This window comes from Epinephelus lanceolatus, chromosome 15, assembly GCF_041903045.1.
Source record: "Epinephelus lanceolatus isolate andai-2023 chromosome 15, ASM4190304v1, whole genome shotgun sequence".
Lineage (NCBI taxonomy): Eukaryota > Metazoa > Chordata > Actinopteri > Perciformes > Serranidae > Epinephelus > Epinephelus lanceolatus.
Genome location: NC_135748.1, coordinates 28,625,139 through 28,638,707, shown reverse-complemented (window position 1 = coordinate 28,638,707; position 13,569 = coordinate 28,625,139). Strand labels below are relative to the sequence as shown.

At 43.1% G+C, this 13,569-nt stretch overlaps 1 protein-coding gene across 1 annotated transcript in view; it reads left to right on the top strand.

The window, feature by feature from the left end:
* myo10l1 (myosin X, like 1) overlaps positions 1-13,569 on the top strand; it is a 77,904-nt gene that overhangs the window by 50,740 nt on the left and 13,595 nt on the right. The window contains exons 6-26 of the mRNA XM_033642773.2: positions 1,030-1,154; positions 1,295-1,308; positions 1,430-1,514; positions 1,747-1,853; positions 3,719-3,848; positions 3,936-4,054; positions 4,166-4,312; positions 4,405-4,505; positions 5,156-5,222; positions 5,384-5,476; positions 5,585-5,653; positions 5,745-5,827; positions 6,323-6,425; positions 8,319-8,399; positions 8,524-8,648; positions 8,790-8,925; positions 9,073-9,179; positions 9,255-9,543; positions 9,642-10,517; positions 10,677-10,800; positions 12,443-12,581. Of these exons, the coding sequence (XP_033498664.1) occupies positions 1,030-1,154; positions 1,295-1,308; positions 1,430-1,514; positions 1,747-1,853; positions 3,719-3,848; positions 3,936-4,054; positions 4,166-4,312; positions 4,405-4,505; positions 5,156-5,222; positions 5,384-5,476; positions 5,585-5,653; positions 5,745-5,827; positions 6,323-6,425; positions 8,319-8,399; positions 8,524-8,648; positions 8,790-8,925; positions 9,073-9,179; positions 9,255-9,543; positions 9,642-10,517; positions 10,677-10,800; positions 12,443-12,581 (3,120 nt within the window). The remainder of the gene's footprint in view (positions 1-1,029; positions 1,155-1,294; positions 1,309-1,429; positions 1,515-1,746; positions 1,854-3,718; positions 3,849-3,935; positions 4,055-4,165; positions 4,313-4,404; positions 4,506-5,155; positions 5,223-5,383; positions 5,477-5,584; positions 5,654-5,744; positions 5,828-6,322; positions 6,426-8,318; positions 8,400-8,523; positions 8,649-8,789; positions 8,926-9,072; positions 9,180-9,254; positions 9,544-9,641; positions 10,518-10,676; positions 10,801-12,442; positions 12,582-13,569) is intronic.

Here is a 13,569-nt window from a genome sequence, read left to right as displayed (position 1 = left end):
AAAAAAATGAAAATATACAAGGGGGCCATTAAAAGAGGATAAATTAAAATTGATAAAAGAACTAAAAACAGTATAGAATAAGATAAATAGACCAATAAAAGATTATAATAAAATAACATTACAGAACAGTAAAAGTAAAAGCAATAAAATAAAATAAAACAAAATAAGACAAAATTAAATTAAATTAATTGAATTGAATTAAATTAAATGAAATTAAATTTTAAAGATATATTAAAAATTAAATGAAATAAAAATAAGATAGAATAGAAATAAAATAAAATAAAATAAAAATGAAATGAAATGAAACAAAATAAAATGAAATAATCGAACCAGACTACTGGAATGCATGGCTAAAAAGAATGTCTTAAACTTAACTTTAAAAGCTGATACTGTTGGGACACTCCTAATGTCATCAGGTAACATGCTCCAGTGGTTTGGAACATAAAAGCTTAAGGCATGTGTTTGGCACATTTGCTTAAATGTTTGGCAATACTTGATAAATTTTCTGTCGATCAACAAATCTACTGGTGGACTCATTTTTGCAGCTTTAAGGCTAACCTTTGATATTCATTTCATATTCAGTGTATTTTGAAATGTAATAAATAAAATGTGAAATGTAATATTAATGTTTTTACCTCACTGGGATCAAGTTAATGCAAAGCTGTAATGATTTCATATTAAAGGTGTGCAGCCATGCAAGGCGGTTTTATCTGTCTTGAGTTAAGTCAATTCTTTAGGGAGCCTATGAACAAATCCAGATAGTTTGTTAGAGCAAATCAGTGTTTGCATTTGGCACAATTGGATGTTTATGATGATTTATGATGATTATGTTAATATGAAGCAGAGCATTGTGGAGAAGAGAAAGTCAGTAGATAAGAGTGTGTCAGTGAAACAATGTTGCTCTCAGAGAAACATATGATGAATGGCCTCTGCAGGACATGGTGGGTGTACTATATTCTACACCGCGTTCACAGATAAGTTACAGACTAAGCAAAATGCACTAACTGCAGGTTTTTACTCTCTGTGCAGTCCCATCATGGAGGCGTTTGGTAATGCAAAGACTGTTTACAACAACAACTCCAGTCGCTTTGGGAAGTTCATCCAGCTTCACTTCTCTGAGGGCGGAAACATCCAGGGAGGCTGCGTCATTGACTGTATCCTTATATCTAAACATTAAATAACAAGATTATATGTATTAAATGTACCAGATTTTGTATTTGCTTTTATTGAGTAATGCTAAAAAAGTACATTTGTTTAGTGTCCACTGTTGCTTCCTTGACTCTCTACCTTTCAGATTTATTGGAAAAGGTATCCACGTCTGCAGCCTGCTCACATCAAGTTAAAATTCATTAGAAATGATTTGTTGGTTCTGCATTGTGACTCATAATTAAATGTTATTGATGGCTTCTCTGCATTGATTTTACTGTAGAACCGAGTGGTGAGACAAAACCCTGGAGAACGAAACTACCACATCTTCTACGCTCTGCTGGCAGGTGCTAGCAAAGAACATAAAAGTAAGGGAAAGCATACAAATGTTCAAATATTGGTTTGATGTATCTGGCATGTATTGAAACAGTGTTCAGAATGCATTTACAACAGACAAATCTGATGATACAAAAAGATCTGTAGCAGCAGATCATGTTACAGTGATCAATTAAAACACACTGCAACTCTTCCAGACATCTGCATGGTATAAGTTCAGTTAAGTGTCTCAATGTGCATCTCATTATATGTTTCCTCTATCAGGCCTCTACTTCCTGGAGGACCCTGCCGAATCTTTCCACTACCTCAGCCAATCAGGATGTCTGAAGGACAAGAGCCTGAATGACAAAGAACTGTATAACAGTGTTATGGTCAGTGTGGCTGCATTTACTCTGTCTTTCCCCATGTCCTTTCTTTGTTAAGTGGATTTGAGTTTTATAAATATTTTGGGGGGGGGGGGAATTTATTAAATTTAAAATGATCCATGTTACTGTAAGTCATATTTGTAATCTGAGCTGACTTTCTAGGTTTACACTGGTCTTTGCACGTTAGTCAAAGGAGTTGAATTTGACATTTTGTTTAGAGTCTGAGCTAAGATTGCCTGCACACGTATCTCAACATCGAGAGGGCTTAGCTGGCCGCTAACAGCCTACGGTGCTAACAGCGTGAATAGTGCTAACAGCGGCATTCAGCTAGCCAGTTGGATACAATACATCAATACATTGATACTTTGGATATCGTACATAGACTATATAAAATATAGATGTAGCTACCATGATGTCACCCATTGGTTTGTGGAATCCTGATTTGGTGCCTCGAGTTTGGCATTTTGGCCATCGCCATCATGGTTTTTTGTAGCCAGAAGCGACCATATTTGGAGGAGAGGGTGGAGCTGTGGAGGATTGGGGGTTGATCTGACTCACAGACTGTAGCAACATCTTACAAACAGCCTGTCACTCAGTCAGCCACACCATTAATTATGTGTTACTTTAAGCCTTAATAAAATAAAAATAGGTGAGTTATATAAAATTCATTCTCCGCACAGTTGTCATGAAGGGGGAAATTAGCTATAGAGACCAAAACCGTTTTTTCACCAAGCTTTAAACATGTTTATTTCTGCTGTCGCATTTTAACATGAGGGTCTATGGGAATTGAGTCGCTTCTGAAGCCAGCCTCAAGTGGCCATTAAAGGAACTGCAGTTTTTGGCACTTTTGCGTTGGCTTAATTTTTTAGCCTGGACGTTGCTGCTTGGTTTGGCTGCACCTCCCTGCAGAATCAAACAGCCGCAGCTCAGAGCAGCCACCGCAGCTTTTCATAGCCATTGCATGGCAGCTCGCTACAGGCTGCACTTCACTGCTGTTTGGTGTGTTTTTGGTATAACAGATATAGACAGCTAATTTCAAATCTTGAGGGGATGTTTGTAGCCTGGAAAGAGCATTACATAAAATATAACTGACAGAGAAGCCCCGTTTCCACCAAGTACTTTCAGTATGGTACCTCTGGAGCCAAAAGTAACCCTTCAGACATGGTACCTAGACCCTAGCGTTTCTACCGCAAACAGTACTCTTAAATGTGGGCGGGGTTGTTGTCACTCACTGCTCCGTCCAGCACCTACTGTATTTCCTCATTACTGGTGACACAGATGGAAGTCTGCATCTCGTTTATCGTCCACAGAACGAGGCTACATGCCGACATTTTCAGAACAAAATAAAACAGGCTGCAGTGAGAGTCTCTCTACATGGGATATTTAAAAATAGCAGGTTTGTGCATTTAGTCCTTCTCAGGCAAGTTCAGGAACGACACTGTACAATGCTTTTTTTTTTTTTTTTTTTCACCGAGCGAGGATTAGGATATATGCAGTCACATAACCTGGTTGAAATTAATGTATATAAACGCTTGAAGATCCACTCATTACTAAAAGTGTATGTCATATAAAAACTAAAGTAATGGTCAAAGTTGTCACAGTGAAATTTAAGGCGTGTTGTTGGATTCATGTCGTCAACTCATGCATTGAGTAACATTACAAGTTTACGGAGAGTTTTTCTCTTGTAAACAAACAGCTGAAATTCAAAGGCACCATTTATCAAACCTCTGTGAGTTACTGCATTGATGTAGAATTGGCAACCACACTACATCCCTTTTATCGTCCCAGTCTTTGCGATAAAAATGTGTTAAAAGCACCTCTTCTTTTGGTAGCACCTAATCTTCTTTTGCTGTGTTTTTATCTGTGTGTAGGAGGCGCTGAAGGTGTTGGAGTTCACAGAGGAGGAGATCAGAGACATGTTTAAGCTGCTGTCAGGAGTCTTACAGCTGGGAAACATCGAGTTCATGACTGCAGGCGGAGCCCAGATCACCACCAAGCAAGGTCTGTGCACGGCTAAAGTCAGGCAGGGAAAGTAAAACTTAGAAAGATGCATTGCAGAAGTGTAGCACATCTTTGCTCATCTTTCAGTGGTCACTAATGCCAGTGAGCTGCTGGGCCTGGATGCCTTCCAGCTGTCTGAAGTCCTGACTCAGCGCTCCATAATCCTCAGAGGAGAGGAAATCTGCTCCCCACTCACTATAGAGCAGGTCAGCGCACATACACACATTTCCACACATTAATTCTCCATCTCTTGATCGATCTCTGGCTCTTACCGACACACTCACGCTGCCCCTCGGGTTTCCGTCTCATCCGTACAGGCCGTGGATTCCCGGGACTCTGTTGCTATGGCGTTGTACTCGCAGTGTTTCTCCTGGATCATCCTCAAGATCAATCAGAAGATCAAAGGGAAGGAAAACTTTAAATCCATCGGCATCCTGGACATCTTTGGGTTTGAGAACTTTCAGGTCAGAACTTTGAACTGTTTTGCTCAAAGCTCTTTTCAGACACACACACACCTTCATGCAGATCTGTTTATAAGACGTGTGTTCGCCTCCAGGTGAATCGGTTTGAGCAGTTTAACATCAACTACGCCAACGAGAAACTCCAGGAGTACTTCAACAAGCATATCTTCTCTCTGGAGCAGCTGGAGTACAACAGGTAAACTGCTACATACAGCGGTGCAGTGGTTAGCACTGTCGCCTTACAGCAACCTGCTGGCTGGAGCCCCTCTGTGTTGAGTTTACATGTGCTCCCCGTGTCAGCGTGGGTTTTCTCCAGGTACTCCAGCTTCCTCCCACAGTCCAAAGACATGCAGGTTAATTGGTGACTCTTAAATTGTCCGTAGGCGTGAATGTGAGTGTGAATGGTTGTCTGTCTCTATGTGTCAGCCCTGTGATAGTCTGGTGACCTGTCCAGGGTGTACCCTGCCTCTCACCCAGTGTCATGATTGAATGTATGCACATATCTTTTGACTCATCTCTACCCTGCATTTCAACAAATGTAGAACCAGACAGAGCGGCCAAATTACACCTTGACCTGTCCTATTTGCAGAGGTGTCTTGTTAACTTGTCAGTGAGAGAACAGCTGTTTATTTGATGCTTTGGCCTCGGTGCAGGATTGTTACAAACGTGTACACAGATTGTACACAGGTTGCAAGACATTCCTTCCTGTTGGCTCACTACAACGCTTTGTTGTAGTTGATCCTTGACTCGAACAGTTACAAAGCGGTGTCCCTTAAACAGTCCTCTGTCAAGCTGATAAATGTCTTGTTCCTGCTGTGTATAACTGTTTGGGTTTCCTCTCCACAGGGAAGGTGTCCAGTGGGACGCCATAGACTGGATGGACAACGCAGAGTGTCTCGACCTGATAGAGAAGGTCAGTCAGTTCTTAATCAGAGTTGTGCTGGAGTGAGTTAAAATAAAGACTGTGTTGGACGCCTCAGATGCTCTCTGGTGACTGATCTAATAAAACTGCACTGATGTCTTAGAAAGTGGTGCTAATGCAACATCATAATGGTTTGTTTCCCTCTCGCTTAGAAACTGGGCCTGTTGGCACTTGTGAATGAAGAGAGTCGATTCCCCAAAGGAACTGACTTCACCCTGCTGGAGAAGTTGCACAGCAGACACTCTGTGAGTTATTTACACACACAAAGTGCATGCATTATTAAAGAAAAATGTCGAGCTGCTGTGCTTGTCTTAAACATCACATTGTTTTATTTTTTGTCCTGTTTTCTGCAGACAAACCCGTACTATGTCAAACCCAGACTTGCTGAGTATCAGTTCGGTATCAAACATTATGCCGGGGAGGTGAGTGATGCAAAGCTGAGACACTTGTCAGCATACTGTATTGTTCAGTGAAGTCGGGGAGATTTATGATGAACCTGTGTGTCTTGGTCAGGTCCTGTATGATGTCAGAGGGATCCTGGAGAAGAACAGAGACACCTTCAGAGACGACATCCTAAATATGCTCAAGGACAGCAGGCAAGACTTTCACACACTAAATGAATGGTTTATTGGGACTGTTATAAGTCTTCGTTTGAAGTTAATTTTGGTTATTCAAGGAAGAAATACTTGTAGATTTTAGATGAATATTTGATGCAAATACATTCTGTATATTACAATGACTAGTATTAAACTTTCATTGTTGGGTGAAAACTAGAATCCAGAGTCCTTGAAATGTCAATTTTTAAGGGCCTGAAAAGGTATAGAAATGCATTTCTGACTATGTCTGATGGGCTTTGAAAAAAGTGTAAAGAACCAAACAGGTCCCAGGATTACCTAAATTCTCAGACTCATTTAAATTTCTCAACTGCGAGCAATATAATGTGAGTTACCCAGAGAGTTTAGGGAAACAGTTAATACTTTCCTGAAAATGTCTATATATTTCATGAACAAATTATTTATTTGTTATCATCCATGTGACATAAGTTAATCAGATGTGGGTGTGTAATCGATCATGTTTCTGTTGCCTCTCAGACTGGACTTCATCTACGACTTGTTTGAGAAGGTTGGCAGCAGGAACAACGAGGAGAAGATGGGAACGGCCAGACGCAAACCCACCGTCAGCTCCCAGTTCAGGGTGAGTGATGCAAGCAGTTTAAGATTGTTAGGCACCTAACCAACCTATCCTCATACAACGCTTTGTATGATGTGCAACAACTTACGGACTTAACGTAATGTTATGTAGCTTAGATTTCGGCAAGTGAAGTTACATAGGTAGGGTTTAGGAACAGAAACATTGCTACAACGTACTTTAAAAGAACTCAAAGTTCACTTGGTTTTACACGAGACACGAACACCGGTCTCCTGAGGGAAAGTCCTGTATTTGTTTGACCCTTCTGTTGCCTCAACCTGCCTCTGAACACAGACTTTCCCTCTTTATACTTCCTTCCTTACTCCAGTAAGCACATTGGTCACATGATCATGGCCTTCCCAATTTTGTGGGTTATATCAAAGACAATGGATAAACCAAGACGGTCCACTGCGAGTCAGTTTCCTGTATCAGTGTCACGTGGGGTTCGTGACTACCACGGCCCTTTTGGAGACTAACAGCAGGTCCTGAGTCCATTGACTTCAGTGGGAGAAATGAACGTGATTACAGATTATGGCCGATTCTTTCGCCCCATAGTCACGGAAGCAAATATTGGACCCATTTATCACAAGCCACATATCTTCAGAACTTTCCAACACCAAAATGGCAAATTTCAGACGGACAAATCAGGAGAAAATTTACTTTGTTCAAGACCTGTCTCTGTCTCAACAACACATTCTCGCGAGATCTGGCAACAGATATCTCCTCTCTGGTGCTGAAATCAGTGCAGTTTCACCAAAGATACTGGAGTAAAAAAATGTTTTTTTCCAGCAGATATCTTAGTTACAACATGATTAAGCTAGCAAAGCAGTTTTGTGTTGCTATGTGTGTTTTTTTTTTTCAGTTTTGGGAAATCACGATGTCTAGAAAGCAGCAGTGGCTGCAGCTGACAGGGACAGCTAACAGCAGCAGCAAAGCTAACAGGACGTCATCTGTTAAAAGCCTCCCGTTGTCGGATATGACATGAAACTACTTCAGTTAGCTCAATCATGTTGTAACTAAGACATCCGCTGGAAGAAATTTTTTTTCACGGACCGTTTATTCATTTATTTAGCTTACGGCCAGTAAGGGTACACACATGTTGACAGAAGCGAGGTTGGGGATACTTGTCTTTGATTGGCGGTTCTCCATCATCTTTGAGTGGGGTACGGGGGACAACGCCCACTTAGGAGACCGGAAATGTATACCATTTCATACAATGGGAGTATATTGTAGGTGGGCAATCTTGTAGTAATCCAGTATCTTTGGTTATATATGAGCTACTGACTCATGTTTTTGTGGCTTAAATACAAAGTCTGGTGCAATACTTGTCGTAGGTATAGTGCATGTGAACAGCCTGACACAACATAACAACCAACTCATAATGAAGGATGGATGTAAAGGTCAGCACCACAGGGAGCTGAGAGAATAGTTATTCTTAGTCATAGAAATGGCAGGAACTAGTGAGCATGCCCATCAGAGCCCGAGATGACTTCCTCAAATGTTCTGTTTTGTCCTACACAGTCCAAAACCCAAAGATATTTCAATCAGGTGAGACTCGTTCTGAGAGAAAATAATTTTTGTTTACATGTGCACATAAGTGTGAATAATGTGAAGAGTCTTTGGCGATTAGACCCCATTGATTGATGACCCCAGTGATGTCATCTATTCCAGGAGGGTGGTAAAGTTGTTGTAGATTAGAAAACTCCCCCTATGGAGTCAATTAGTCTTTCTGTCACTCAACTACTAGATTAATCAACTAGTTGATTCAGCCCTATACTGAGATGTAAGTGCACAACACACTATTTGTTGTCCTCTCTTTTTTATTTAAAGACCGTTGAAGGACTTACTACTGTAATTTTGTTCACTGCCATACAACATCATTTCTTTCTTTCTCCTCAGGACTCCCTCCACTCTCTCATGGCCACTCTGAGCGTATCCAACCCTTTCTTCATCCGCTGCATTAAGCCCAACATGGAAAAGGTCAGTCTCTGTCTGGCTCACACCTCTTATCAGTCCTTAAATTCACATTAATGCTGTCTCAGAGCCTGATTGACAATCACGTCATCAGTTCAATGTCGAATAATCTTTCTTATTTTACTTGTAGAATGCAAATGTGTTTGACCCAGAGGTCGTCCTCAACCAGCTGAGGTATTCTGGGATGTTGGAGACTGTGAAGATCCGTCGTGCTGGGTTCCCCGTCCGCAGAACCTTCAAAGATTTCTTCTCTCGGTAAGTATCTCTGAATCTACCTTTATCTTATCTTTAATCTGGTGTGTGTTTGTGGGAGTGTCTCTGAAGTGTTGCCCTTTTTGCTGAGATCTCTGTTTTGTTTGTTTCTCACAATTTGTCCTTTTTCTTTCTGTCTGCCAGGTACAAAATCATTGTGAAAGAGAAATCAGCAGCAGTCGCAGCAGCAGCTGCAGCAGGAGATGATAAGAAGAGAAGTACAGATCTTCTAACCAAATATGACAAGACCAAGAAAGAGTGGCAGTTGGGAAAGACCAAGGTAAGATACAGAAGTTTAAGCAACAATATTTTCAGACCCTAGAAAGCTTAAACCACCACAGTGAGCAACAATACATGATTAATCTGTCATTTAATCGGTTTTCTGCATTAGATATCTTCTCTGTAACCCCTCACCTTTGTCTTGCAGGTGTTTATGAAAGAGTCTCTGGAGCACCGTTTGGAGAAAGACAGGGATGAAGTCCGACGCCAAGCTGCCATGATAATCCGAGCCCACCTCCTCACTTTCTCTGCCAAGTAAGAGCCTTTAATAGGAACTGAGATTGATTTTAATATGTGCCACTTCTCACTGGGTTTCCATTTTGTCCACAGGAAGCACTTCAAGCGTGTACGCGCCAGTGTCGTCACCCTCCAGAAACACCTCAGAAAGCACATCCAGCGCAAGCGGTTTGTGAAGCAACGTAAGGCAGCGCTGGTGCTGCAGAAGCACAGGCGAGGTCAGGTGGCGCGTACTCGAGTCCGAAAGCTCAGAGAGGAGAAGAAGAAGAAGGAGGAGGAAAAGAGGAAGAAGGAGGAGGAGGAGAGGAAGATGAAGGGCGAAGGGGAGCAGGAGAAAGTCAGTGAAGGCGCAGAGAAAAAGGCTGAAAGTGATGCTGCCACAGTGCGTCTTCTCTTGATGTTGCATCTTATTCTCCTCCTGTTGATTTACAAAATAATGCACATATTGATATGCTCCGTCTCTTCTCTCCTCTCATCTAGGATGAGGCCCGACAGATGGAGGAGATCCTGCAGCTGGAGCGAGAGATTGAGCGCTTGCAAAAGAAGAGAGAGGACGAGGTGTCGCAGCTGTGCGAGTCCTCCAAACAGGAGTTGCAGCTGCGCCGGGACGCTGAGCTCAAACGGATGAAGAAGGAGGCGTCCCGCAAGGCCACAGAGCTCATTGACCTCCTGAACTTCGGAGGTGTGGATCCATCGCTGGGAGCAGTCGCGGCCAAACCGGCCGCAGAGACAAAAGCTCCAAAAGCCGCCGCCAGAGGTGCGTCCAAAGAAGAGGAGGTGGACGAAGGATTTCATGCTGAGGAGGAGTGCATCCCTCTCCCGGACTTCCCTCCTCCTGCTGAGACTGATGCGATTGATCAGGAAATATTTGCTCACCTTCCTCCTCCTCCGCCTGCCTTTGCAGAGGGGACAGTGCCTCCTGCACCACCTCCTCCACCTCCTCCACCTCCTCTCCCCGCAGATGGTGTGCCTGCTGCTGGAATTCCTCCCCCTCCTCCTCTCCCTCCACCTGGAGATGGCGCCCCTGTCCCTCCACCACCTCCTCCTCCACCACCACCACCACCACCACCTCCTCCAGGAGAGGGGGAGAAGAAAGATGGAGCCAAGGCAGACCAGGAGAGGAAGGTGAGCATGGTGGAGAGCCTGGGGGACGGGGAGGAGCCCATCTACAGCATGCCAGCCGACACCGAGTCAGATTACGATCAGGAGGATGAGGAGGGGTCCGTCAACGCCGGAGACGACAGCTCCGTATCGGGGAGTAACCGCGGGAGCGCCGCTGTGACAGATGACGAGCACCCGAGGAAGTCGACCTGCACCAACGCCAGCATTGAGTCCTACAGAGGCAGCTCTGACTCTGTGAGGACACACACTCACACGCATCCTCACACGCGTGCACGCAGATATGTATGAGCAGCTACACAGTGAAAATTTAAAAAATCTGATGATGTCATCAGATGAATTGTTGTGCTTTTTGTTTACATACACAAAATTAATTATTATTGTATGACGTTGCAGTATGCAGACAGTGATGATGAACACGATGGCATGATGGACACTGATGAAGAAGTGACAAACGGCAGGGTGACCTTGCTCAATGGGAACGGACCGCCATATTTCCACGGCTACCTCTACATGAAGGGTGGGTACAGTGTACTGTCTGTGTGTGTAATAGGAATGCCAATTTGGCCGATAGCCGAAACCAGTGTTGTTTTTTTTTGTTATTTTGTTTCTGTTGTCATTTATTGCACCTTTTGTGCCAGAGAAACAAAGAAATCTTCATTATACAAAAATAACTGAACTGTTTCAAAGTCATTCAGCCCCTCATTACACTATTTTTGAATGCGCACAAATTCCATCACACATTTATGAAACACCCTTAAATAAAACCAGAGACCATTCATGTTACGAACTCAAGGAAACCCCAAGCACGGGACCCAGGATGGAGATGATAAAAAGGTTTATTGTCCCAAGATATTAGAATGGTCGTGATCCAGGGTTCGTGGGAGTGGAGGAGGCTGAGAGGAAGCTGGCATGGGCTGCAGGTAAAACTGGATGGCAGGAGAGGGAAGATTGTGAACACACAAGGTTCACAACACTCCAAAATGAGGTGGGGGTTGCGGGCAAGAGACGACAGCGCGTGCTAAGGAGACCAGAAATGTAAACTACAAATAACAAACCTTCCTTCATGTGAAAAACATCTTTTAAAATAACTGCCTCAACATATATAATACATCATAATGTTGTGGCAGTTCAACTTGGGACCCAAATGCAAACACAACAAGGTAACTTAACGGTCAGAGGCAGTTTATTGTTGTTTGAGGATGTGGAGCTGAAGGCTCAAGAAATGATGGCTGAGGTGAGCTGGTAATGGTGAAGCAGAGCAGGCAGAGGAGCTGTAGACAGAGCAGTCCGAATCTGGAGACACAAGACGAGAATGAGACTGGACGTGGCGGGTTATGGTTGAAGCAGGCGTGGTGAATCTGAGATACAGAACAAAATGTGAATTGAAGTACAAAAAAACTTGCCTGTACAGTAGAGAAGACTGAAGGATCAGGATCAGTCTGGATGTCTGAGTTTTATACTGCAGTGGATTGATTGTTGATGAGGTTCAAGTGTGCAGGTTCGGCAGCTGCTGGCACTCAGGATGATTGGCAGGAGGAGGAGGCTACTGAAAACAAATATGAGACACTAGGGAGGGGAAACCCTGACACTTAATTCCCTCTCTTACACGTGTTTTATATTAATGTGAAAACATCAACAAATTTCTCCTTCCAACAACTGTATTTATGTTTCTCGCCAAAAATGATACAAGATTACACTGAACGCATCATGGTGATGTCTAACTTTACCTTCGCCTAATACTAATTTTTACTGAATAGAGCGTGAACGCATCGTAATCTAAGTCAGTGCAACCTCTGTTAGCTGTCAGTTGAGGCCACCGGCTGCTAACAGCTAACGGTTATTAGCTCTGTCTTCATGGATCTGTTGCTCACAATGAAGCATCTGTTCCACATTTTGTGCCAGGAACAAAAGAAGGTGCGAGTTTACTGTGTCCTTTTGTCCCAAAGGCATCCAAGGGACGGTCTCTGTTCATCTCAAAAAATGTTTTGCTGTTCCCAGGATGTCATTAGTCTCAAGTCCAGCTTTTTAGCCTGTGCAGAACTGATGTGCCACAGCATCCCGAGCTTTTTAACTTTTTTTCTGTGTCATTTTCAAGTGAAAGTCTCTCCACCCTTTAAATGTTATTTTCATGACTGTCATTTGACCCTCTGCTCCCTCAGCTGGTCTGATGATCCCATGGAGGAGGCGCTGGTGTGTGCTGAAGGATGAAACCTTCATGTGGTTCCGCTCCAAACAGGAGTCCCTCAAGTCCGGCTGGCTCTACAAGAAGGGAGGAGGCCTGTCCACTCTCTCACGGAGGTTGTTGTAGTTGTTACTGAGTGCAGCCTGCATGCTTTAAACCACAACGCCTGTTGAATGAGCCATCCAGTACAAATTTCATATGAACGAGCAGTGTGTGCATGACCATCTGTGTTGCATTAACAAGTCCCTGTGTCCTGTTGAGGTGTTGAGATCATATGTATGTCTAACCCAATCCTTTGAGCCCTCTGCAGTGCTGGAAAACGTCAGTGTCCTACTCGAGCTGGTGTACTGTGTCTTTACTGAGAATCTGCTTTCCAAGTCCAAGTTAATAATCTGCTTCAAAATTAGCAAAAGGCTGAAAATCTGAAATATGAGACAACTATCAGCAGCAGAACATAGTTTAAGTTTGGCGTCTAGACTCCGGCCTCATCGCTCCCTGTCGATATGTTTACATGAGATATTGGCAGGTTGCCTTAGCCGGAGCCTGCAGGTGGATGCTGGGGTGGAAGTGGGGCTGAAAGAGCGAGCAGCAGTACTGATGTAGGGCAGCAGCGGCGTTGACAAGGCAAAAGGAGAGCGGGGAAGATTTTGCAGCTGAAATAGACCTCCAAATTGGGAGGGTGTGTTTGTAGAGGACATATGGAGAGTGATGTATGATGTGTGTGTGAATCAGTGCAGCTCAGGTTGACTGCCTGAACTGGCTTGCAGGCGTCGCTCCATTTATTTATCGCACAAAAGGACTGTTTGGTGCTTGGTTTAATTATTCTAACAACTTACACGTCACACACAGGTCCAAATATTCACATAAAAAGACAGAAAATATATTTAAATACATAAATTCAGTCTAACATACAAAACTGTTGTATGTAGTATGCTTAAAATTTAAAAAATGACTCAGGAAGCTATAACGACAACATGGCATGATGTTGATCCTCCAGGAAAAGAGCAATGGTTTAATATAATTGAGGAAATGTATTCAGTTGGAAAACTGACTGATGTTTTGAGGGTTAGTAAAAATGGATAATTTACATGAAACCAAATGCTG